Below are 22,916 nucleotides of genomic sequence, written 5' to 3'. Positions count from 1 at the left end.
CAAGGAGAAATATGGATCTTAAAAGAAGCCAATTATCAGAGCCAGAGAAGGGGTGGAGAACATATTGAGAAATGTGGCACTGAAAGACTTTTCCCAAGGTGCAAAAGGGAGATGTAACAGAAGGAAAAGAGAAAGCGGGCAACAAACCCTCCCCTCCTTTTGGAATCTGGAGACACTCGAGCTGCTCTGGGAGCTCCACTTCCGTCTCAGAGTTATAATAAGTCGTCTGCAAACTACCCCGTTATCTACTCTGAGCTTTCAACAGCTCGCCAATCCAGATAATATTATAGAATATATGCTCCCTGCTCTTACGTTACATTGTCTTGGATGTTGGCCGTGCTGGTTCATCGTCGTAATCTAATATTTTAGCTGTGTGCCTCAGACTCCAGGGGGGGAGGGGGGGACTTGCCTTCCACAGAGGTCATCGAAATGACATAATCCAACCATTTTAGAAAAAGCAAAGAGAAAGAAATAATAGGACAGCATAAGAGTGTATATACCTGGAAGCACCGTCAATGAAGCAGTGTGAAAGGAGATCCCAATAGAATTACCCGCCAAGCACGTATACTCCCCAGCATCTTCAAATGTTACATTGGGCAAGTAGAGAACTTCTATCTCCTTATCTGTGGTGTTAACACCTGCCGTCTGGGGAGAAGGAGAAGAGGAGGAAGAGGAAAGGGGGGGAGTTGGAGGAGATGAAGAAAGAGGGGGACGAAGATAAGACCAGAGTGGAAACGGAAAGCAGAAAGAGAGAGAGACGGGGAGAACAGAGAGAGAAGAAGAAAAAATTGAGACCCAAAACACCAAGAAAGAAATGAGATGAGCTGGATGCGTCCATCGTTGAGGTCCCATCTGGAGCAAAGGATGTTGGGAGTTTTCATGGGTCATAAACACAGACATAGATAGAGCCCAAACGCCACCAAAACAAAATAGAACCGATACACCAAAAGGTTCCCGTCACCGACAGAACCTGCTAATAGAAGCCAGTCTAATCAACACGTTGGACTGGACACGTGCACAAACACAGAGAGCATGGAGAGCACTGCACTGCAACACCACACACCATCTCGACACAGCTCGCAAAAGAAGAGAAAGGGAGAGAATGTAAGAGAAGGCAAAGTGAGAGGCTAGCTGTGACAATTTAGGTGTTGGTATGCAGGTCCAACCAGTGCTTCCATGGCTGCCCTAGTCTCAACAGGGGAGGGAGCAGCTGAAACACAAGGGTGTAACATTAGGGGAGAGTGGGTCTGTGAACCCAAGGACCACCAAGAGACCACCAGCAGGACCACGACAGCACAGCAGGTCAGGGACGAAGCCCGGGAAACCACACCGAGGGGGAGGAAGGGTAGGTGGGGTCAGGTCTCGAGGGTTACCTGGGATGACAGTCAGCCAGCCCGACTGGCTCGCCTCGCCTATATAATTGGAGACTTTACAGGTATACTCTCCAGCATCAGCCTCTGTCACGTTGGTGAGGGTGAGCATCTCCACGTCTGAGCTGTTAATGCCTGAACGCTGCAATCCACACACACATACTTAGACATGAACATGTATAATCAGACAAATAAGTCAAATGAATTAGACAGACATGCAAACATTGTGACTACAGCTTTTGCATTTGAATCTTCAGGGGAGAGGAATCACAACCAAGAGCCTGCATGGAAAAGACCTATCAGTTCAATGAGGGAGGAAATGTGGTAATTAGTTCCTGATATCCTCCTGCAGCCGCTGGCAAAACACCGAGAAAAAATAGAAGTAAGGACTCTAATCAAGAGAATATAATCTAAAAGAGAAAGTGCAGAAATGTACCTTTAAAACTCGGACGTAGGGGTGTCCGTCGGTGCCGTAGCGACTACCGTTTTGAGTGATGTGTTTCAGCCATTGAATGTGAGGTTGGGCGTCGCTGTAGACCTTGCAGACGAAGCGGGCGTCCTCCCCGACGTGTACAGTGGTGTTGGCTGGGAGACCAGCCTGGAGAATAGGCCGGTGAGGGGACCGTTCTGTTCAGAGGGACGGGAATGTTACTTTTTGGTGACTGTGGACACACAAGGAGGTGTCTCAAAAAACGTGCTATTTCCCTTTAAGAATCATCAAGTGTCGTTTATCTTTGCAAAAGCAGAACTTCCCGTACAGTGAGTGTGAATGTTTCCCACCAACCATGGCAGGTAAAATCCTGACTGCACTGCCTCTTTCTTATCTCAGAAGCATTTAGAGGCTTCACACAAAAGAGGCGGATGCATTTATCAATGAAAGATAAAGAACTCAGGTGGAGGAGGACTTCCATAAAGACGAGTGTATTTATGATGCATGTGAGTGGGGAGGTTAAAACTATATGTGCCAGTCTTGGAAAGGGAAATACCTTCATAGCACCATCACATCTCCAGCTATCTGCATTCTTTTACAAGCAAACATTTGGCCTGTGAATCCAAACAGAGCGAGACCTGTTGAACAATGGCTCCTTTCAAACACTACCCGGCCCACCAACCCCCACACTGACAGCAACCACCCGCTGGCACCACACACACACACACACACACACACACACACACATACACACAAAATGACATCACTTGGCCTGGTGCGCAGCATTGCCTTTCATAAAACAAAGCCTTAAGGTAGGTGCAGTGAATTTGTTGGTCCGAGTGTGCGTGTGTGTATAGGGTTGGGGGTGGGTTGGGGGCTAAAAAGGGAGAATAAGTGACAGGGTGAGAGAAGGGAAGGAGAGGAATCAACAGATGGAGAGTGCAGCGACTAGGAGGCCGAGACATCTTCCATATGTCTCCCTGCCTGTCTTCTTGCTCCATCTTCCTGAAATCTGCCAGATCAGAAGATTCCCACCCCTCCTTCCTGCCTCACCATCTCCCGCCTCCTTCCTGCACATCCAATGCACGCCTAGTTTATCCCCCCCCGCACACACTTTTCTCTCCTCCTCTATCTTTCACAGGCCTCCTCACCCTCTTGACCTTCCCTGAACAGAGAGGTGATGGACTTTTTCAGGCAAACAGAATACGTTTACATTTACTAAAAACAGTGACATGTAGACATGAGACATTCATTCTAACTTTCATTATAGCAGATCCAAATGTGAGCCGGAGCATTTAGAGCCGCACAGCCAACAACCGAATGACACAATGGGTGTGTAGTGCGATGAAAAAAGGCCACATCGTGATTACGGCAAAACCCCAAAACAATAAAAGTTTGTGGAGCAATTTTGGATTAAATTAGATAAAGGGATATTTGTGTGTGTGTGTGTGTGTGTGTGGGGGGGGGGGGGGGGGGTAGATAAGCTACTTTTTAGCACATTGACCTCACACAAGAAAGCTGCACTGATGTGAAGGACGACGGGAAAAGAAATAGTAATATCCAGAGGTGGAATGTAGCGTGTAACATATTTTAGTACAATATTTAAGTACTTGTAGTTTACTTCCTACTTTATACTTTATCTGACAGCTGGAATAACTACAAAATATTATAATTTTTCTTAATCTATTTAACCAGTGGTTTCCAAACCTTTTGGTTTGTGACCCCTTAAATCTTCTCAGATGTTTTCAAAAACGTCAGTGCTCAAAGGTGTCAAATCATCCAATTTTTTACCAAAAAGAAAACATAACAGAAAACTTTAAGAACTGAACAGAGTTGTGTGTCAAAACTTTGTTTTTTCTTCCTTCCTCTCCCATTAATCATCTCACGACCCCTTATATATATTTCGTTTCCCTTAGAAACACTCCCCCACTAGAATATACGAGCTATCTGTTTTTAAAGTAGTTCAAACCAGCTCCACTTCAAGCAGCTACAAAATACTTCTTACACATCGATGTATCAACATTAACATTAATAATTTTAAATAGAACATTACATCAGTCACGGCCATTTTACTGCAGAAGTACTTTTGTTTTGCAAATGATACTTCTGTACTGGAAGGCCTCAACATGGCCCTCAACAGATTTTTACATTGTTGTATTTGTACTTTTACCTAAGTAAAGAATCTGAATACTTCTTCCACAACTCCACGTATCAAATAGAATGAAAGAGCAGACACTGCGGTGCGTCTTGATGTTTTGCTGTGACCAATATTTAGTGACCCGTTTTAAAACTGAATCCATTTATCAATTAAGTCATTAGTGGAGAAATTTGATGGCAGAGGCAGTGGGATGGAGGCAGAAAGAAGCATAGGGGGGTGAACCAGGGGCATTCCATGGTGTCCCATGCGAGACCGGTGAACTCTGGGTAACCTGATGGCTTGGCACACAGGACCCTAAGGGTCAGGGTGGGATGAAGGCACACCAAGAGAACTCAACATGGCACAGGATGGCATGGGGCTATCAACAAAGTGCCGCACGGCCATTGCAAGCCAAAGTTCTGATTCAGATTGAAAGACGTCTGTTTTGACTCCTCATTTGTGTCTACTTGGCATGTGTGTCTGCTCATGGATGTCCCGCTACGGCCCCTTCTCCAGAGGCCAATTTGAACCAGAAAGGGCTGGTTCCTTCTTGGTTTAAAAAGCTGACCCTGCAGGTCATTTGGATAAAAAACTGATAAAAAACAACCTTTTCTGTCTCTGTTTCCCCTCCTTTTCTCTTTCTCCCCCTCTCCTCCCTCTGTCCACCGCACTATAATGGAGGAAAATGAAGCAAGAGGTTGCAGGGGGCAGTGGCTGCGGAGCCAGACGTGGAGGGGGTTTACTGCTCTGCAATAAAACAGAACAAAAAACAGAAATATGCAGTCTGAAGGAGAGCTTTAGCTAACTCCGGAGGGGACCAGAGCAGGGGGCCAGAGTTGGGGAGTATGTATGGACCTTCATGCATTTGTGTGCTTGCCTATGCGCTCATTGTGCAAAAAAGTAAACTCAGGTATTCTCTCCAACTGATATAATGAAAATAATACTCCTCATTCCCATGGCAATGCTAATAAAAACAGAAGTGTGTAATTACAGTATGTTTGCGCAGGACAATGGTGCCAGTAGGAAAAGTACTCCACACACAGACAGACATGGAGTGACCACTGGGCCATAAATGCTCTTCTGTGAATCAAGCTGCTGCAGCTGCATGTCTCTGGAGGTTATCTGTGGATTATTGGCCAGCCTTTAGAGGAATAACTGTGTCAGATAAACTTTGATGTGTACTGATTGCTTGTATTGCGGTTCAAGTGAGGCCAAAGGGGAGCATCAAATTAAGGGCAAAGTTGATGTGCACTCTCACACAAACAAAACGTGCACACATTGATCTAGCATCTTTATCCCACTCCCCTTGTTGTTCCCGCTGCCTATCGATTCTGCAAACTGAGGAGAAAGACACTCTTTGCTTTCTGCTCCAAAGGTCATAGTGAGGGGTGAGTTGGGTCTGAAATCGCTGTAATAGTGCTGAAGCCAGAACTCTGTGTCCTCAGAGAGTGACACTGAACAATCACCTGCAACCGGTTTAAGTCCAAATGACATACCATAGCCCACCTTAAAGGGTCATTTCATCCAAAACAAACACAAACAAAACATATCATTCCACTTGCATTGAAGTTTTAAGCCATGCAGATAGTTTCTGTTTTATTAGCCAAGGCTGTTGGGATCCGATCATGACAAATTGCACTAAAAAAAGCAGTTACTGTTTTGCTGTTACTCACAGACTTCACTGTGAGAAATTCTATGCTAAAACATTTCTTCAATAGTTTTGTTTGTGATTTGGGTAAACTGAATCCTTCAAATCAACCTTTAGAAATAAATATTTGAGTAAGTTTAGCCTGCCAAGAGGGGGATTATTATAGACAAAACAAATGTTTCAAATAGATTAATAAAACTACAATTTGTTATAAGACTATGCATACTTATAATATAATAATAATAATAATAATAATAATAATAATAATAATAATAATAATAATAAAGAAAATAAAGATTATTATTACTTATACAAATACTATAATTTAATCATTAACAAATAATACCATCATTGAAGTAGGATTTTGCTAAATTACTAAAATAGATAATATAATATAATAACCAAATTAAATATCCCCACACTTGGCAGCACTTCTTGACCTGCACCTGCATCCAGAGTACACCTGGGTGATCAAACAGCACAGGCACACACACACACACACACACACACACACACTATTCTCACTGTGAGAACTCTCTCCGCTTGCCTTCACTTCCTCCACACCCTCCACGCTTTGTGAGCCTCAGCTGTGTACTCTGAGCCTGAGTGTGTGTATTTTGTGCATGGTACTGACCCACTACGTCCAGGGTGTAGGTGTGGTTGATGGATCCAAACTCGTTCTCCACCAGACAGGTGTAGTTGCCCTTGTCCGACGGCACCACGCTCTCCATGATCAGGGTCCAGTGCTGGGTACGCACCTGGGTGCGAGAGGCGGAGGGATTTCTTGTTACACAGACACAGTCATTGACGAACACACGTCAATGAATACACACACACACACAGAAAAAGGCAGGTGACATTACAGGACATAAACAGAAAGATAAGAAAGAATGACAGAGGGGATTTGGTTAGAAGAGTGAAAAACGAGCTGGAAAACAACATTGAGGCAGTTGACAGGCTGAACCCCACCCTTTAAGTCTAAGCAGCAAACACAGTTATTCATCATTTATTTGCCAAAAATAGTTTCACCCCTGTGTGGAATCCACAGGTGTGAGCTAACAATAGTGTTTCCGTCTGCACACTGCAGACAGGCAGTAGCTACTGCTAGTACAGGCCTACATTTCACACAATGGAGAGATTATGCCACAGGGCTGGGCTCAGGTACCGCTTTTGTCCAACATTTGTTGACAAAAAGTGAGAAACGAGCTGCCCACAGTGTATCTGACAGCCTGACTGTATCATTTCCGTCACGTTGTGGCTGTTTTTTTTGTCTGCTGTATAATAAGTCTGCTGAAAGCCAAAGGGAAGAGACATCAGCTGCCACATCAACATACTCTGCTCCCTAACTTTCCTGGTAGGGAAATGTGTTTCCTAATAAACCATCAGTTATTAACCAGGAACCTCAGACTCAGTTCAGCATCACTGGATCTTCTCATGAATTAATTCTTAGTTCTGATTGAGCTGTTATTCCACTCTATCAGTACGGCTCTAGCATATACTGTAAATGCTATTTGTTTACATGCAACAAGACAAATTTACGAGCCAAATAACTAAACTGCAATCAAAAGACAGGAGAGGAATTCTTCACATTCAGACTGATTTCAGGCCCTTTGTTTTTTACAAAGAGAAAATAAAACAAAACCACACTACCTTTACTTTCCCATAACACACATATTCAGGTATTTCCAGCACATATAAATATACTCAGACTGTTTATTTCCCAAAATGGGACAAGGGCGGGAGACAATTTCAACCACAGCGTAGAAAGTCTTTTATGTTGACTACTGACATAATACATACAGTACTCTGGTCCAAGAATCCAAGAATTCAAACCCCTTCAGTTTAAACTTTAACCAGCTCTGCAGTACTGTTTGTAAATCATTTCATAACAATAGAATCACATGCTAAAATCACATACTAGTCACCGACCAAAGCCAGTGGGACCTGTTCTCCCTGATTGAGTTACCTCAGCATTCTCAACTCAGTTCAACCCTGACGCTACCTACCTTCTCTATACGTTACTGTCTGGGGGCATTTAACCCTCAAGTCCCGGGCTTAAGTTTCTAATGGGGGTAAAGAACCATTTTGAGATATAGCTAGAGGCTCAGCAAAGTATCCTGGTGAGAGGAGGCGCACGGATGAGCAATTCCAATTTCACACCAGGAACCCTGCCCTCGTTTCCTCTGTCTCCTCTCCTCCCGTGTGTCCAGTGAAGGGTGGAAAAGGGGTGAAAGGACAGCCAGAGAATGATTGGAAGAAGGAAACTTGACGTCCCATGAAAAAAAAATTCACCACACAGCCAAAAGTGCTGCAGAACAGAAAGCAGTATAAAAGCAAAAGAAGCCAGTGAGTTGACATTTGTAATAAAAAGTATGATGTATTACTGTTTATCCTACCTTATACCCTCCCATGCGGTCCTCTTGGCGGAAAGGCCGGCCGTTTTTAAGCCAGCGCAGCTTAGGCTTGGGGTTGCCTTCTGCAGCGCAGCGGAACTTGACTGTGTTGGCAGCTGGCACCGCATGTAGCTTCTTCTCCATCTTAGCTGACGAGGTCCAATACGGAGCGCCTACAACCAGAGAACAGTTGGTGTTCAGTCAGGGTGAGATTTCCAGATCAGGTCCTCAGCATTACCAGTTTGGCTTCAGGGCCTTGGACTGGCTAAGGCAGATATACAAGGAAGCATGACTGCAGAGGAGCCAAACCTGAACCATTTCTAACACTCCCAAAGACCCCCGAAACCCCCCCCCCATTCTCCACCCCGCCCAGCCACCCTGGCAACACTGACTTGATCCCCTGTCTGCATAACACAACCCAGAGCTCCACACTAACACAGTTAAATAAAAACACACTTTCTCTGGAGGCTCGGGGGGTGTTGCAGAGGGCGGAAAACATCAGCTCTGAGGGGAGAATGTGCCTGGGCGTTGCCAAGAGGGTAACTAGACCATCACATTCAATTTCATCTCATTCCACTTACCAGCCCCCCCCCTCCCTCCCTCCCTCCACTTCCTCCAATTACCATAGCTCCCCTGTTTATCTGCCTGTCACTTGGCTAGATATGGACGGCAGGGCCAGGGATGCTTATCACCCTTGAAACAATCATTATGTGCCATCGGGGGAAAAAATGAATGTCACGTTTACGTTGTGATTGCCACTGTGCATCACATCCCCAACCTGCACCGTCAGACACCGCCTACCAAGAGCCTGGGTCTGACTGAGGTTTCTTCCTAAAAGGGGAGTTTTTCCTCGCCACTGCGCATGTCGCACTGTCACACCATGCTTGCTCTTGGGGGAATTACTAGAATTGTTGGGACTTTATACATTATAGAGTGTGGTCTAGACCTTATCTATCTGTAATGCTTTTCGAGATAACTGTTGTTATGATTTGATACTATAAATAAAATTGAATTGAATTGAATTGAATTTAATGAAGGATTTCAGAGTTCTCAACGCACATGTTTATCAACAGCAAACTGTTACCATTTGCCCAACTGAAATCTTTCACCTTCCCTGTGTTTTGTCCATTCTCTGGTTCCCTATTTTCTCCCCATTTCTGTCTCTCAGTCAGCTGGATTTTTCCCCTAGCCCCCACCCGTCCTTTTTCTCTGCACCTGGGAGTGTGATTGCCTAAGCAGATGGGGCTCAGAGGGGAAGAAAAACTAAAAGTCAAACAACAACCAAAACGGTCTTCCACACCATTACTTCCTCTCCATATAGCAGGAGTACAAGCAACAGAGGGAGTACCCACAGATAAAACCACTACTGACTTTAGTATGGCCCTTAAGCATCAGTTTACGTCCCAGGAAGATACAGTATATCCTCCACTCCCTTTCCCGCCTGTCCGATCTGCGTAGTATCAGACACCTCCCATCATTTTCTCTGGAACGCACAACCGGACAAGTCACACATACTTGGATAGTAAAGTCAGTAAACAGTGCTCTTCCTTCCTGAATGGATGCATACAGTAAATGCTCAAACTATAATTAGTCATTCCTATTTCCTCTTCTTCCTTCACTCTCACTATCTGTGCTTCCAGCATCTTCATCCTGTCAGTCCCCCTTCCATTTCTCTTCATTCAGTCTCCCAGTCATTGCTAGGTCCATTCAGACAGAGACAGATTAGGTGAAGACTGGCCCATTGCGAGGCTGTCTCTCTGAGACGACCTCTGATCCCACACTGGTCGGAGGATGAGGTTGGGACATGAAAGGTGAACGGTGCTGTTTCCCATGCTCTCCGTCCGGAGGGGCAGCACTTCAAACGAGACGACCCCAAGACCTCTCTCCAGATGAAGCCAAACTCTCACTGGCCCAACTGCTGTGGACTCCTGGAACCCCTGCCTCCCCCAAAGCCCCGCGCATCCGGATCCCCACTCACGGCTGTTTATCCTAAGCTGGCCTGGGGTGAGCTGAGGTTATCAAACTCCTGCGCTATGAGTCAACTTTTTTTCCCTCTAACTTCCTCCGGAAAGCTGGAACCATCAGTGACCCAAAGTCATAATTTCAACGTTGAAATGTGTTCTCGTTAAGCTGTGAGATCCTCCTGTTTACCGTGCATCTACGCAAGCGGGACAAGACAACTTAGGGCCACTGCAGGGGACACAATGTTCGAGGACACAGTTTCAAGAGTATTGGTCCTGTGAAAACCATACATCTCCAAAATGTCAACTCTTCACGAGAAGAAACCCCCTTTTTTAAGATTTGTGCCAATGCATTTTTTTTCATTTCTTTGCTAATCTAAATAATTATATAGAGGTTAGGAGGTAGGAGAATTTTCTACATTGACAAACAAGTCTTGTTAAATCCTGATTGGTTTATAGAAATATGTAAAATCCAAAGTTTCCAACTGAGTCCCACCCACAAGTGAGGGAGCTCAGTCAAAATAAACAAATACTGAAATCACTGTTGTGAAATAGCTGTTTTAACCTTTACCCATTTTAAGAAGCTGATTATTGGTTTTTATGGCCTTTAAAATGCTTTTTTTTTTAAACCTTTTGTTGTAACTTAACAACAAAATAACAAAAACTCTATCTTTTTTTTCAAAATATTATGACTTTATTTTAGAAATCTTGTTATCTTTTTATTTGCTTCCCAACCTGGCCATAATCTCCAAATTAAAGTTGAAGTTGAAGTTTTACTAGATTGATTTTTTCTTTTCAGTCCCCATAGTAGCATATAACAAGACATCGGTGAATATCTAATATGTAATTATTAATGAAAACGGTTATCTCTGAGCTGTGCACGAGCGCTCTAGCTGCGTGTTTTAAGTTTTAAGTCTTGACTTTAATTATGCTGTTGAGATAAATCTAACCTTCCGTGAAAATCCTGACGTGCCACTTTAACCAATGAGTGATGATGTTACCAATAATGAGCCGAGTTGTCACCGGGACAGAAACACAGCTTTACTGTAGAGGCTCTTCCATGTCTCCGCCAATAACACCACCCACTGCTGACGAGGGACAAACACTCTGGACCGGTTTATGTTGTTCAATCTTCTATCCAAAGTCAAATCAAAATGCTCTGTTTTTGCAGTGCCCTTGTGCCAAACTCATTGTGAGTGCTCCAGAAAAAATGGGGGAAAAAAGCCTCGGATATAAAGCTACACCCCGCATTCTCCGCTCTCATTCCCTCCCACGCCTAAACACCCTACACCCTCCTCCCTCGCTCCATTCCTCTGCGCCTCGGCCAAGGCTCCACGCCATGCTCAGAGAAAAGCTGGTCCTGATCCAACAACCCCCCTCCCCACCCCCAAATAAAATCCTGCCTCTTTTCCTTGTCCTCTCCTTCCCCATTTGTTTTAATAATGATCTCAGTTTTGAATTTTTGCAGAAACACACACAGCAAGACAATGCCACTGTACTACCAGAACAGCTTCCCTTTGTTTTCAAACAGCTTATTACCACCAGAATGGTTGGATCTTTTCCCTCTCCCCCATTTCTTCCCTCTTGCTAAGTTCCTCTCTCCCCCCATATTTAATGGATTTCAGGCAATCGCAGTCAGTCCAAAAGTGGAGGAGAAGGAGGACTCACGGTGAGACGCAATACGTGTGGAGAATTTTAACAAGATGTGGAAGCCCTCAACTTTACTTAAGTGATTGTATGTGTATGGGAACGCATGCATGTGTGCATTTCTCTGCATAACCACACTACTATCTGGGGGTAGTACACACACGCACACACACACACACACACACACACACACACACACACACACACACACACACACACACAGAGGCCCATCAGGTGGGTAACTGGGTCCAGATGTTGTCTTTCATAATGGATGAGCCCAGCTGACTGACTGGCTGGCTGGCTCCATGAGGCCTGACTACCTGAGGGACACTAGTAAAAGGAATCTCAGGAATCTATGAATTATCTGGAGAGACACACAAACACACACACACACACGCACACACACACTCAGCAGTCTGAGCTGTGCTAATAAACACTGGCAAAGCTAAATAGATTATTTCATTAAGTCTTTGTATGTGTTGTGGTTGTCACAATCAGCATTCCAGACTTCAGTTCTGACATGCTGTTAGGGACTTCTCAGTATTGTTTTAGACCAGGACAGAAGTATGTAATTGCCATGTCCAAAATGTGCATCTACTCTGCTGGTTTCACTGAAATCTTACCAATGAGAAACTGTACTGTTGTACTGTGATGTAGCATCATTTTATTATCATGCGGAAAACAACATGCTGTTAGGACGTGAGGGTTGAGTTCACGATACAAACAACATTTCACAGACAGAGATATGGATTTTGGAGAACAGGGTCAGATCAGTGCATCTACTGGCTTCTACTAGTTGGTGAGGAAGGGTAGCGCATCATTAACACTTTCATCCCTCTTTTTGTTCCTCCCATACTTACTTATCTGTTTTCCGTCCGCACCAGTGTCCTCCGATCGCTCTGTATCATCCTCGTCATCCCCTGACGAGATGGCATCTGCACAGAGTAACCACGGTTACTGCCAACCTTTCAGCAACTCGCATGCACACGTACAGTATTGCATACAGAAAATGCTAGATTGGGGGTCTTTTTTCATAATTCTCTCAATATCCGTCTGTACTTGTACTAACACACACACACACACACACACAAACACACACTAACACACACAAATACACACGACATTAAGGCAAAAACTAAATTCAGGCTGTTCATCCTTGACAATATCTGCTCCATGGCCACGTCCTGGACTCAACCAAGCTGCAGTCCAACCCTAAACCTCCAAACTCCCTGTCCTATCCTGACCTGTCTTTTCCCTGACTCACCTGTGACATTCACTATGAAGCAGACCGTGTCTTTGCCCACGCTGGTGCAGGTATACAGGCCAGAATCCTTGGCCGTGGCATCACGGATCTGCAGCACCTCCTGCTCTATGACCGTGCGGTTGTTGGTGCCCAGAGAACTGCCATCTTTGGTCCAGGTGATGGTCCCCGTCGGTGGCAGTGGGCAGTTCAGCTTCAGCAACTCCCCCGGGTGCACTGAGCACACCGTGGGCTTAGAAATTTGATATTTGTTCGATGCCTCTGCAGAGCGAATGGGGGGTTTGAAGGGGGCAAAGGACAGATTGGAGGAGGAAGAGGGTGCACAAGAAGGAGGAAAGAGAGGTGGGAGAGGAAGAAACAAGCCAAAGTGTAAGAAACAAAATCACCACATAACCCCCAATGGATGCATTCATATTATACCTGTGCAGGAGGAGCAATACAGAAAAGAGGAGGCCCGTTTTTTAAACATTCCCACCTCTTCACATCTTCATTTGGTGTGGAGCTTAGAAATAACCACTGTTCTGTTATCAAGTATGCAGTGCGATCGGAGTTTATAGATTCAGAGCATGCAGTTATGACCATAGCAGCATGTGTGGAGAAAAAAAACAATCAATGCTTTGAGAGCAGGTGGGAATTGGACATCACTGTGCTGAGCGATAGCCCTCGCCCCAAATACCACCACCACCACCACCCATCCCTTTTAGCCTAAGTGCCAAGCAGCCAGTGTGTGTTGTTGAGTAGGAGCCATACAGACAGATCTCTGCAGCCTAAAAAAAGGTAATGAAACTCCAGCACGTCTGCCCATCACAAAAGAAAGCAGCCAGAAAGGTCTGGGACGGAAGCGGTTGACAGGCAGGGACAGGGAAAAGAGGAGGGGGCCCTTTTTTTTTGGCATTCCTTTGGTTTTGTGCCTAAACTTAGAAAACCTTGAACTGGCTGTAGCCTGACTTTTCTGTTTTCCATCGCTCACTTCTTCATTCTCTTTTATAACATGGCCATGGAGGATCTACAACCACTGCACAGGATCGGCCGGCCAAGGCAGAGAGCAAGAAACTCAGCGCATAAAACCTTCACTTCTGGGACAAAATCCAAGTCCGCCTGTGTACACTGTGTCCTCTGTCTTGTACAACTGCACGGAGAACGAGGTGAATGTCCAATTTATCAAAGGGAATTCTGAGGGTCCACAGCTGACACAGCACTTCTACAGCAGCACGGCCATAATACGTAACCATACAAATTCCAGACTATGACTGAATATTGGGAAAAAGAAAGAAGAAAAAAAAACCTTCCTGACTTATGTCATAGATACCGAAGCCAATTCCAGTCACCTTGAGAATTTAACACACAAACATTCATTCACATATGTGTACATTCACTCAGCTCAAACATGGATACCGTTCCAACCATCCACAGCAAGAAAAAACTGGAAGTTTTTATTGCAGTACAAAAATGTCCATCAATGTGTGTTTGTGTTTTTTCTTCCAAAACAAGAGTGAGATTAAAAATGTTTGAGTGGGGAAAACAACAATGGAAAAACTTATGAAAAAGCCAGTGATGACAGTACATTTAGTGTTTGACTGAATGTTGATAGGTGTAATTATAGAGCCAGTGGCACTCCGAGCCTTTCCTGTACCTTAATACACCTTTTCAACAACATTCCACCCCCTCTTTTGTCCCCTATGTGTGTTAAATGTAAAGTTACCACACACACACTCTAGCCTCGACAGGAAGGGAAAGTCATTCCGCCGCAAGCCAGAAAACGTTCCCCCTGGGCAAGTAGACACACACAGGTACAGTTCCTGTATTGTCTATTTTTCACTCACTCGATCCGGAAATAATTAACTCCTCCTTCCCCACCCAGAACTGAGTGTGTGGTCTTATAAGAGGTGGAGCTCCTGCGCTGATTGATGGTAGCTGTCTTCGCTAACTTTTACGACATGGTTTTCCACACCAAGGGCCACTGCCTGTGCTTTGACATTACTACTGGCATTGGCTTTTCCTTTGCCGTTTAATGTGGGATTTTAGAGATGATCATGTAGACAAAAAGCAGTATCTGCTGGGAAGCGAACGGGTATGGACAATTTCAAGATGGTAGGACCGGCAATGAGGTTAATGTAGCAAAGCAACACCTGGAATGTACATATACACACACAGGCTGCACAGTTTGTCAGCACATTGAACAGAAAGAAAGGGCACTGCTTCATAGAAAGCAATACTCATACAGACATATGGGTGTGTGTGTGTGTGTGTGTCTGTGCGTGTGTGTGTGTGTGTGTGTTACACAACAAGGACAAGTCTGAGGTAGAAGGAGACATGGATGGAGGAAAACTAAGTGCAGGAAAGGAGAGGAATCTATCCAAATGGTGCGTCTGACTAAAGAAAGCATGCACGTGTTAGTTCTGCCTTCATCATTTTCTTATTTTGGCTGCATCCATCTGTCCCCCTCCATCAACTCCTCCTCCTGCTGCTGCCTCTTCTTCATTTCCCTCTTTCACCTTCCCTTTCAGCTTTGCCCTCTCCTTCCCCCTTCCCACACATCATCTCCAACAACCCCCCTCCTCCCCTCTCACATTGACCCTCCTGACCTAACCCTGACCCTTCCCAAACCTGTTGACACCTCCAACATGCACAATTGTTCATGGGAACCTGTGTCACGTAAGCTTGCACACACACACACACACACACACACACACACACACACACACACACACACACACACACACACACACACACACACTGACTGCAGCAAGAATCTAAAGAAACCTTGTACACATTAAGAAAATAATGACACAGAGTTTGCCCATTAATAGATGTATGCATCAGACACATGCACACCAGGCTCACACACACCGTGCTCCACTGGAAAAAAGTTTACAAGGGTCCAGGTCATGCATGCTAAGATGAATAGTTGAAACACTTCACTGCAGAATTTTTAATCTCTGCAAAGTTTCATCCCCCTCTGCACCACAGGAGGGGGGCTGAAGCCTCTCTATCTCGTGCACGCACTCGCACTTTTGCTCGATTCCTTTCAAACAGCTTTCTCCTCTCCCCTTCCTCCATCGTCACTATCATTTTGCATCTCTCTCTTTTTCTGACAGCTATTACAAGTGTCTATCAGGTGTGACAGCTTTAGGCTGTCCACTCCTCGCTATCTCTTCGTCCTCATTCGCACCATTTTGGCTAACAATAATTAGTCTCGCAGCCTGAGTGTCTGCTGCAAAATGCAGAGAGCAATTCACATCCAGCATCTCCTTGACGTCTGCTCGCCCATCTGTCTTTCCGTCTGTCCGTCAAGCCGCCAAGAGCCAAGATGTTGGCAAAGTGGCAAGGGCTGAGTTTACGAACAATGTTTTTTGCGTGTATGATCTTATGAATTTACTTCTGCAGCGAGGTACATTCGGCTGCAAATCTATTCCCCCGTCCCCTCCCTGTCGCGTTCTGCACAACGGGATAGGCGGACTAAATGTAGTGACTGCCATCTCGGAGGCACACACTCAGCATGCATGCAGACCAACAGGCGCACACACACATTCACACACGCACGCACACACACAGACACACACACTGCCAAATCACATTATCTCTGCTACCCTTCCTATCCCTCCTTTTTTCCTCTACTCTTCCGTCTGTGTCCTCCTCACATAGTCAAAATCCCCCGGACTTTTCTCCCTTTTTTGTCTCTCCCTTCTATCCCGTGTCAGTGTCTTTTCACATTCAAATCCCTCTTTAGCTTTTTTTATTATGACAAAGAAGCAGTTCCCCAAACTGGCTCCTGCTGGCATCCATGGCAACAGCCCCCCCGGTTCACCCACCCCTTCATCCCTCATCACGGCATTCCCTGAACCCCACCCGACCCCTTTAACCCACTGGCCACAGCTAATCTCCAAAACTCTTCTGCAGTTGGAGTTCTAGTGACCCTCAGAATAGAGCTTCCCCCTACTTTTGGCTTCTAGAGATTCATCTAGTTTCATCATCCATGAATCTAACAACTATGTTTTCTCGTCCCAAAATCCCAGAGTAACATCTGTAAATATCTTGTTTAGTCAGCAACTTTTCCCCACTATTTCATACTTGAAGAATAATTGACATTATCAAAATAGGAGATTATTTTTCAGCTAATTGTTTTAGCTTTCACATTCACATTTACGTTATAAGAGACACTTATTCTCTGAAAAGTGATCATACAGGACGCTCAGTGACCTGCACAAAAACACATCAAATGAAGATCTGTCATCCTGAGCACTACACATACTCATATAGGCCTACAGTCAGTGCAACATCATCTGGGTAAAATACTCATTTTTTCAGAAAATTGCTTTCAAGTAATTGCTTTAATTTTTATTATTTTGAGTCTAGTTTCTAGTTTCTTCATCTATATACTTTTTATTTTACTCTATGGTTTTAGTCAGTGTTTTTCCTCCATCTTCCTGCACTCAATCAATGCTGGCTCAGATTCCCCTCTGCCTCCTGCCGTGCACCTGAGGCACAAACTGGCACAGGCAGCAGCTCTTCCCAGCCTCTTATCAGACAGGTGTGAGATTGAGCGGTGGAGTGACAAAGTATTTTCTGGCACATCTGCCAAAGCAAATAACAGTCCACACACACACACATACAAACACACACACACACACACACACAACCAGTAACGCACTCAAGCCTTCAAGATTAACACCGGCCGATGGCAGGCTAATAAAAGTCATTGTGTGAAGGCTGTATATTCAGCCCAACTGCCCCACGGTCACACCACCGGCCGACACATTGCATTTGTTTGGAGTTCAGTTCCATTGCCATCACCACAGTCACACACACACACACACACACACACACTCTGTGTCATTAACCGGCCAGCTGACCCTTCTATACTATTACCACTGGACTCCTACTGTGTAGATAGCACAGTGTTACAGATAGATATTTAGCCTGTAATTCCTTCACATTCACACCTTCACATTCACATACAACTACAACAGTCTACTGAAAACTATGATCTTGATTAGCAGTCCATAATAATCCTGGCTGTAAATTAAATAAAGGTCATTTCTAACTTGTTTTAACACAAGCTGTATCTGTTTAAATACGGTACAGCATACCGGTGGAAACTCGATTAAGAGTTGAAATCATGCAGCAAATAAATACAGAGATGTGCCAAGAGAGCAATAATGTTCCTACTGTGCCCAGAAACTTTCTTCATTATATAAAATGTGTCTGTTGTAGCCTTTAACCACTCTTTTGAAGTGTTTGCCTCCATGCTGATCAGAGTGTTTTCTGGGAACCAGAGTTTGGCAGGGAGTACACAAAGGTACAGCGAGACCACGAGCAGACTTTTTGTCTACTGCGCTTACATTCAGCCTTCGTTGTGATGTAACTGGTGCCACATGTATTTCAAATTTTATGCAAAGAGGGCCATGAACCATGACCAGAGAGCAAGAGCATACCAATGCTAAAGACACAGACCCGCTGTGTTTGGTACCATTGTTCTTCAGCTCACTCAAGAGTATTTTAATCACTGTGCAATCGGAGAGTGCCTGGACAAGGTAAACACTCCCATAGATACTGAAGTGGCTACATGGACAACAATGGGTCTGTTGTGAAGGCTTTCAGCAGCGTGCTCGCTCTACTTCTACTGTTACAGCGGCCACAGGTAAACAAACTAGCAGGGCCACCAGGGGTGCAGGCGTGTGCTCTATACAGACTACAATTGATATGCAATCTGATGAATTTAAAGTAATTAATACTCCCACACACACAAGCAGTGGGGTGACCCAGGCTGCAGGGCAGAAAGGGGTGGAGCAGGGGTGGAGAAGGTGGGAGCAGCCAATCTGTCTCCCTAAGATCTATGCCCTGCAGGTGACAGCAGCGCAGCCCATCGGGAACAGTGAACGGAAGGGGGACCACAACAATCCAGAGCTGTTGATGCACTGATGCCATCACACACACAGCTGCGGTTAAAAACAAAATCCATGTTTGCTGAGTACTGTAGGGAAACTGACTCGGGATCAGATAAGCTGTCCAGGTTTTCATCATGTGACCCCCACGTCTAGCCACTTAATCTCCAGTCACATGACTTCACCGCAGCCCAGCACTCCTTAATCTCTCCATCTAAAGGAGAAGTCAAATATGCACAAATCCTCTCGGACCTTTCCAGGAGGATTGTATAACTGTGGAAAACTCTCTCTGTTCTCTCTGTGACCATGTAGCGTAGCATCTGGGCCATGTGGGGCTCTGAACCCACCGGCTTAGAGCCAAACAGTCTACGACAGAACAACAAAACCATCAACAGGAGAGGAGAGCTCCGGCGGTCTCTCATCAAGCTCGGTTAGAAGGATACCTGACCTCTAGGGCAAAGGGCAAAGTGTGTATATGTGTGTTGTGAAAGACAGAGAGAGATGGGGAGGGTGGCTTAAAAATAAGTGATGCTCTGTTGTTGGCCCAACTTACAATTAGCATGCTGATTAAAGCCCGGGAACAAAAGGCTTTGGAATGTGAGTTACCATCAATCACAACAACTCTAATTAGCTTGTCTCTGACCAGACCGGAGACAGAAAATGAAGAAGCCTCAAAGGAAAAAGAAAGACCACAAAAAAAAACTCTCACAAAAGTATTTGTTTTGCCAATAAGACACATGACTCTAAAATATTTGCATTCACAATCTTTGCAGACAATGGAGCACACAAACAAACTCAGAGAACCCTGAGCAGCCCCAAACTCTGTATCTTAATTTCTCCCTTTCCGCCCTTTTTGTGCTTCTTTCCAGACAAGAAGGGCACGAGAGAAATGCCAGCATGAAATCTGTCTCACCCTCCTTCACGGCTCTCCCTTGTCCTCCCACACGGGGTCCCATACCTGCCTTTAACACTCCTGTATACCCTAACCTACCACGGACATCAGCAGGAGAATTAAAACAAAAAAAAGTGTGAATCGCACGCCTCACGGCGAGGTGAACAAGAGGCTCGCCATACTGAGGTTAGTTGTTGAATCCCCCTAAAATCTAACATACTTAGTCTGACTCCATTATTTTTACTTATTAGATATTCAGTGAAGAAAAGAAGGGCTCTTTCACTTATATACTCACTTGTGTGACATTGGAAAACAGTGCAACCATGTTATTTAGTTAGTGTTCTGTCTTCAAATGGATGAAACTGTACAAATCTAAATATCCTTAATTTTACTGGAAGCAAATCTTAGATTTCCATCCATTGTTGTTTCAGTTAGATAAGGACAGGAATTCTCAGGAAATGATAGAAAGGTTTACCAAAACTGAAGTCAAACTTACACCTGCTCTCTATAAACAAACCAAACAAATGGTATTCCCCCCTGCTCCACCTCCCACACCCGTCTTTTCTGTCCCTTCCCATCCCCCGCTGCTTACCTTCAGGTTCCAGAGTGGCCTCCTCCTCCTTGGTTGAGGTGAGGGGCGGCCGGGCCACGCTGACGGTCAGCAGGGACAGCAGGACAGCGGCCAGCAGCCAGGCCCATGAGGCCATCCCGTTAGTGGGGGCAAGTGCTCCCCATATCCCCCTTCTCCACCTCCCCCTGGACACTGATCCCATCTGAGGGGGTCCGCCCGACCATCAACTGCTGCAGGGTCAGCCTGTCACTCACTAGAATTCACCCAATTACCTGGGCTGAGAGGTGAGAGAGAGAGAGAGAGAGAGAGAGAGAGAGAGAGAGAGAGAGAGTGAGAGAAGGTGGTGGCAGAGTGATGATTGAAAAGGTAGACAGAGGAGCAAACAGAAAGCCAGCAAGAAGGGGGGGGGGGAAGAAAATTATAAGTGTGTAAAAATTTCATGAAACTTGTTCTTTTCCCTCCTTACATCATTTTTGACAAATTGAAACAGTAAAGGAGACCGAGACAAAAAGGGTTTCAAAATGCTGTCAAACGAGACATGCCCCTGACATACCGAAGCTGTGAGGCACCAGCACTCAACACACAACCAACCTGCATGTACTTTACTTCTCATCTATAATTATATGCAGTGACATATGTATTAGAGAAACCAAGAGCTCGGTCGGTGTTTACAGTCTAACCAGTTTATTGTCTCCCTGAGTCATACTACTGCAACACCGCTCAAAGGTTTTTTAAAGTTAATTAAAATGAGATTTCACACAAATCTGATGTTTATTCTCCTGTATTATTTTACCTTCACACTGCTGCTTCTGTATTAATAATACAATCTATTATTAACTAGAAACATTATGATTTGAAAATACCCATGGCGCAGGATGGACAGCATATCAGCCAATGTGGCACCAATTTGGTTTAGCTGGACATCGTTTATTCCCGTGCGCAACAGATGCGCCAAACCTCTTGCCCGCGCTGCTGCATCCGTGTTAATTGTATTCGTAAGAGGCTCCTATTGCAGTTACGTGACTTGATTATGAAACCAGTAAAGCTTTAATTGAAATGCAATATTCCAATATTGTAGAGACACACACACCGATCTGTTTAGCCAGACATCTGCGGTTCAACCAAGTGCGTCTCTGGAGGTTTGCTGAAGTCACGCTTCCCTGCGCTCCTTCTGCCCCAGCTGGACGCATCGATTGGTTTTTATCCGCAAAGACAACATGTAATTTGACTTTTTAGAAAGCCAACCTGCAAACGTGCAGCCTGATTTAGGTTTAATTCACCTCTTGGGGACTGCAGGCGACACGGACGGCGGACGCGCACATGGTGTCGGGGTGAATCCCTGAATGTTAGCCGACATCCTAACTTTATTAGAGATATAATGCACCAGTTTGATTTTGCAATTTAGGCAGAATTCTGCATAGTTACAGCTTAGACGTATGCGTTATTGAGGAATCGTAAACCAATCCGTGCACTAATCAACCATTGAGTTTACCTCTGTCTGAAAACGTCAGAGGGACGAATAGAGACCAGAATCTCCCAGAAACCTTCCATTTGTTTTGAATTGGTTAAAAGTGTAGAGCACAATTAAAAAAATATGGATTATTATTCTGCAGCTATCAAATATAAACAAACAAAGAACGGAATGGAAAGGGGGGAAATCCTTAAACTAGAGAGACAAGGTTCCTAGAGTTGTTATGTGCTCCTCATTGAAAAACGTAGGCTCTGTAGCATGTTGCTGACGACGTGACATTTGGGCACATGAGGGACTTTGCTCTATACTTGACCACAGCCTTCATTCAAACCCGGCTTTGAATGAAATTTCTTGGCACTGATTGAATTCCTATTGAAATTCAAATCAGTTGGCTTTTTCCACCATTGGGGCTCATTTGGAGCTGTTCGGTGATTTAGGGCTCCGGCACCAAGCAGTGAAAAAACAACTGCGTTCATGGGATAATTGGCACCATAAATGCAATGTAGAAAATTAAGCAAAGTAATAAATAACCAGGACACTTGTTAATGAGCCCTAAAGCGATGGCGCAAGGTGCAGTAGGTCCTCGCCTTCTAAAATAAACAATGACACATTTCACAGATTTGAAATGATCACATAGCCTACATTAAAACAAAATGTAGTTATTTCTTGGATTGGAATTTAAGAAAATCTCAAATAACAAACTGTATGAATAACTTTGCATATTTTACAAAAAAAGGCTCAAATTGATTTCTTGGTTAGAAATCTCTTTCAATTCAGCTATAAGTAGTAAAATCGTTCCTGTTTTCAGTCGCAGGCGTAAGAAGATAAATAGTAGCCTACAGACCCAAAGGCGCAACGTACGCATCAACAACGCAGCCTATTGGTCGTGTCAGCCGAAACCTTGACAGATCGGATTGTGAGGAAGCTTTAGAAAGTACTTACCAGGGAGGAATAAAATCGTGGAGATCTCTGTTTTGGCATGCACAGATAAGGGAGGAGAGAGCATGGGCTGAATCCAGAGAGAGGAATGTCTCCAACTCCACAATGCACCAAAAAAAAAAAAAAGAAAAGAAACTGCGAGTCGCTGCCTTCTTTCAGATTACTATTCCACAATCAGCCGGCATCAGATCAGATCAGAGGATATATTCCAACCCCGACTGGCAGCGTAGTCCAATGCCATCCAAGGAAATCCGAGTTTACACGAGTTATCCTTCATAAACAGCTCGGGAAACGATATTGCTTCCCCCCCC

The 22,916-nt window shown here is 44.7% G+C and overlaps 1 protein-coding gene across 6 annotated transcripts in view; it reads right to left on the bottom strand.

Annotated features, from left to right (window-relative positions):
* The window catches only part of fgfr2 (fibroblast growth factor receptor 2), a 36,035-nt gene extending 13,125 nt beyond the window's left edge, over window positions 1-22,910 (bottom strand). For 2 of the 6 annotated variants that reach the window (XM_034897905.1, XM_034897906.1), the window contains exons 1-8: window positions 22,609-22,910; window positions 20,217-20,472; window positions 12,851-13,108; window positions 12,447-12,521; window positions 7,982-8,151; window positions 6,220-6,343; window positions 1,807-1,997; window positions 1,374-1,512 (exon numbers count right to left, since the gene is read on the bottom strand). In XM_034897905.1, the coding sequence (XP_034753796.1) occupies window positions 1,374-1,512; window positions 1,807-1,997; window positions 6,220-6,343; window positions 7,982-8,151; window positions 12,447-12,521; window positions 12,851-13,108; window positions 20,217-20,397 (1,138 nt within the window). In that variant the 5' untranslated portion in view covers window positions 20,398-20,472; window positions 22,609-22,910. Of the gene's footprint in view, window positions 1-500; window positions 646-1,373; window positions 1,513-1,806; window positions 1,998-6,219; window positions 6,344-7,981; window positions 8,152-12,446; window positions 12,522-12,850; window positions 13,109-20,216; window positions 20,473-22,608 lie in introns of all 6 variants that reach the window. The other 4 variants (XM_034897903.1, XM_034897904.1, XM_034897907.1 and 1 more) reach the window with 3 other exon arrangements.
* Between the last annotated feature and the right edge of the window lie 6 nt (window positions 22,911-22,916).

The sequence above is a fragment of the Etheostoma cragini genome, chromosome 17, assembly GCF_013103735.1.
Source record: "Etheostoma cragini isolate CJK2018 chromosome 17, CSU_Ecrag_1.0, whole genome shotgun sequence".
Lineage (NCBI taxonomy): Eukaryota > Metazoa > Chordata > Actinopteri > Perciformes > Percidae > Etheostoma > Etheostoma cragini.
This window is presented reverse-complemented; position numbering and strand designations above follow the sequence as displayed.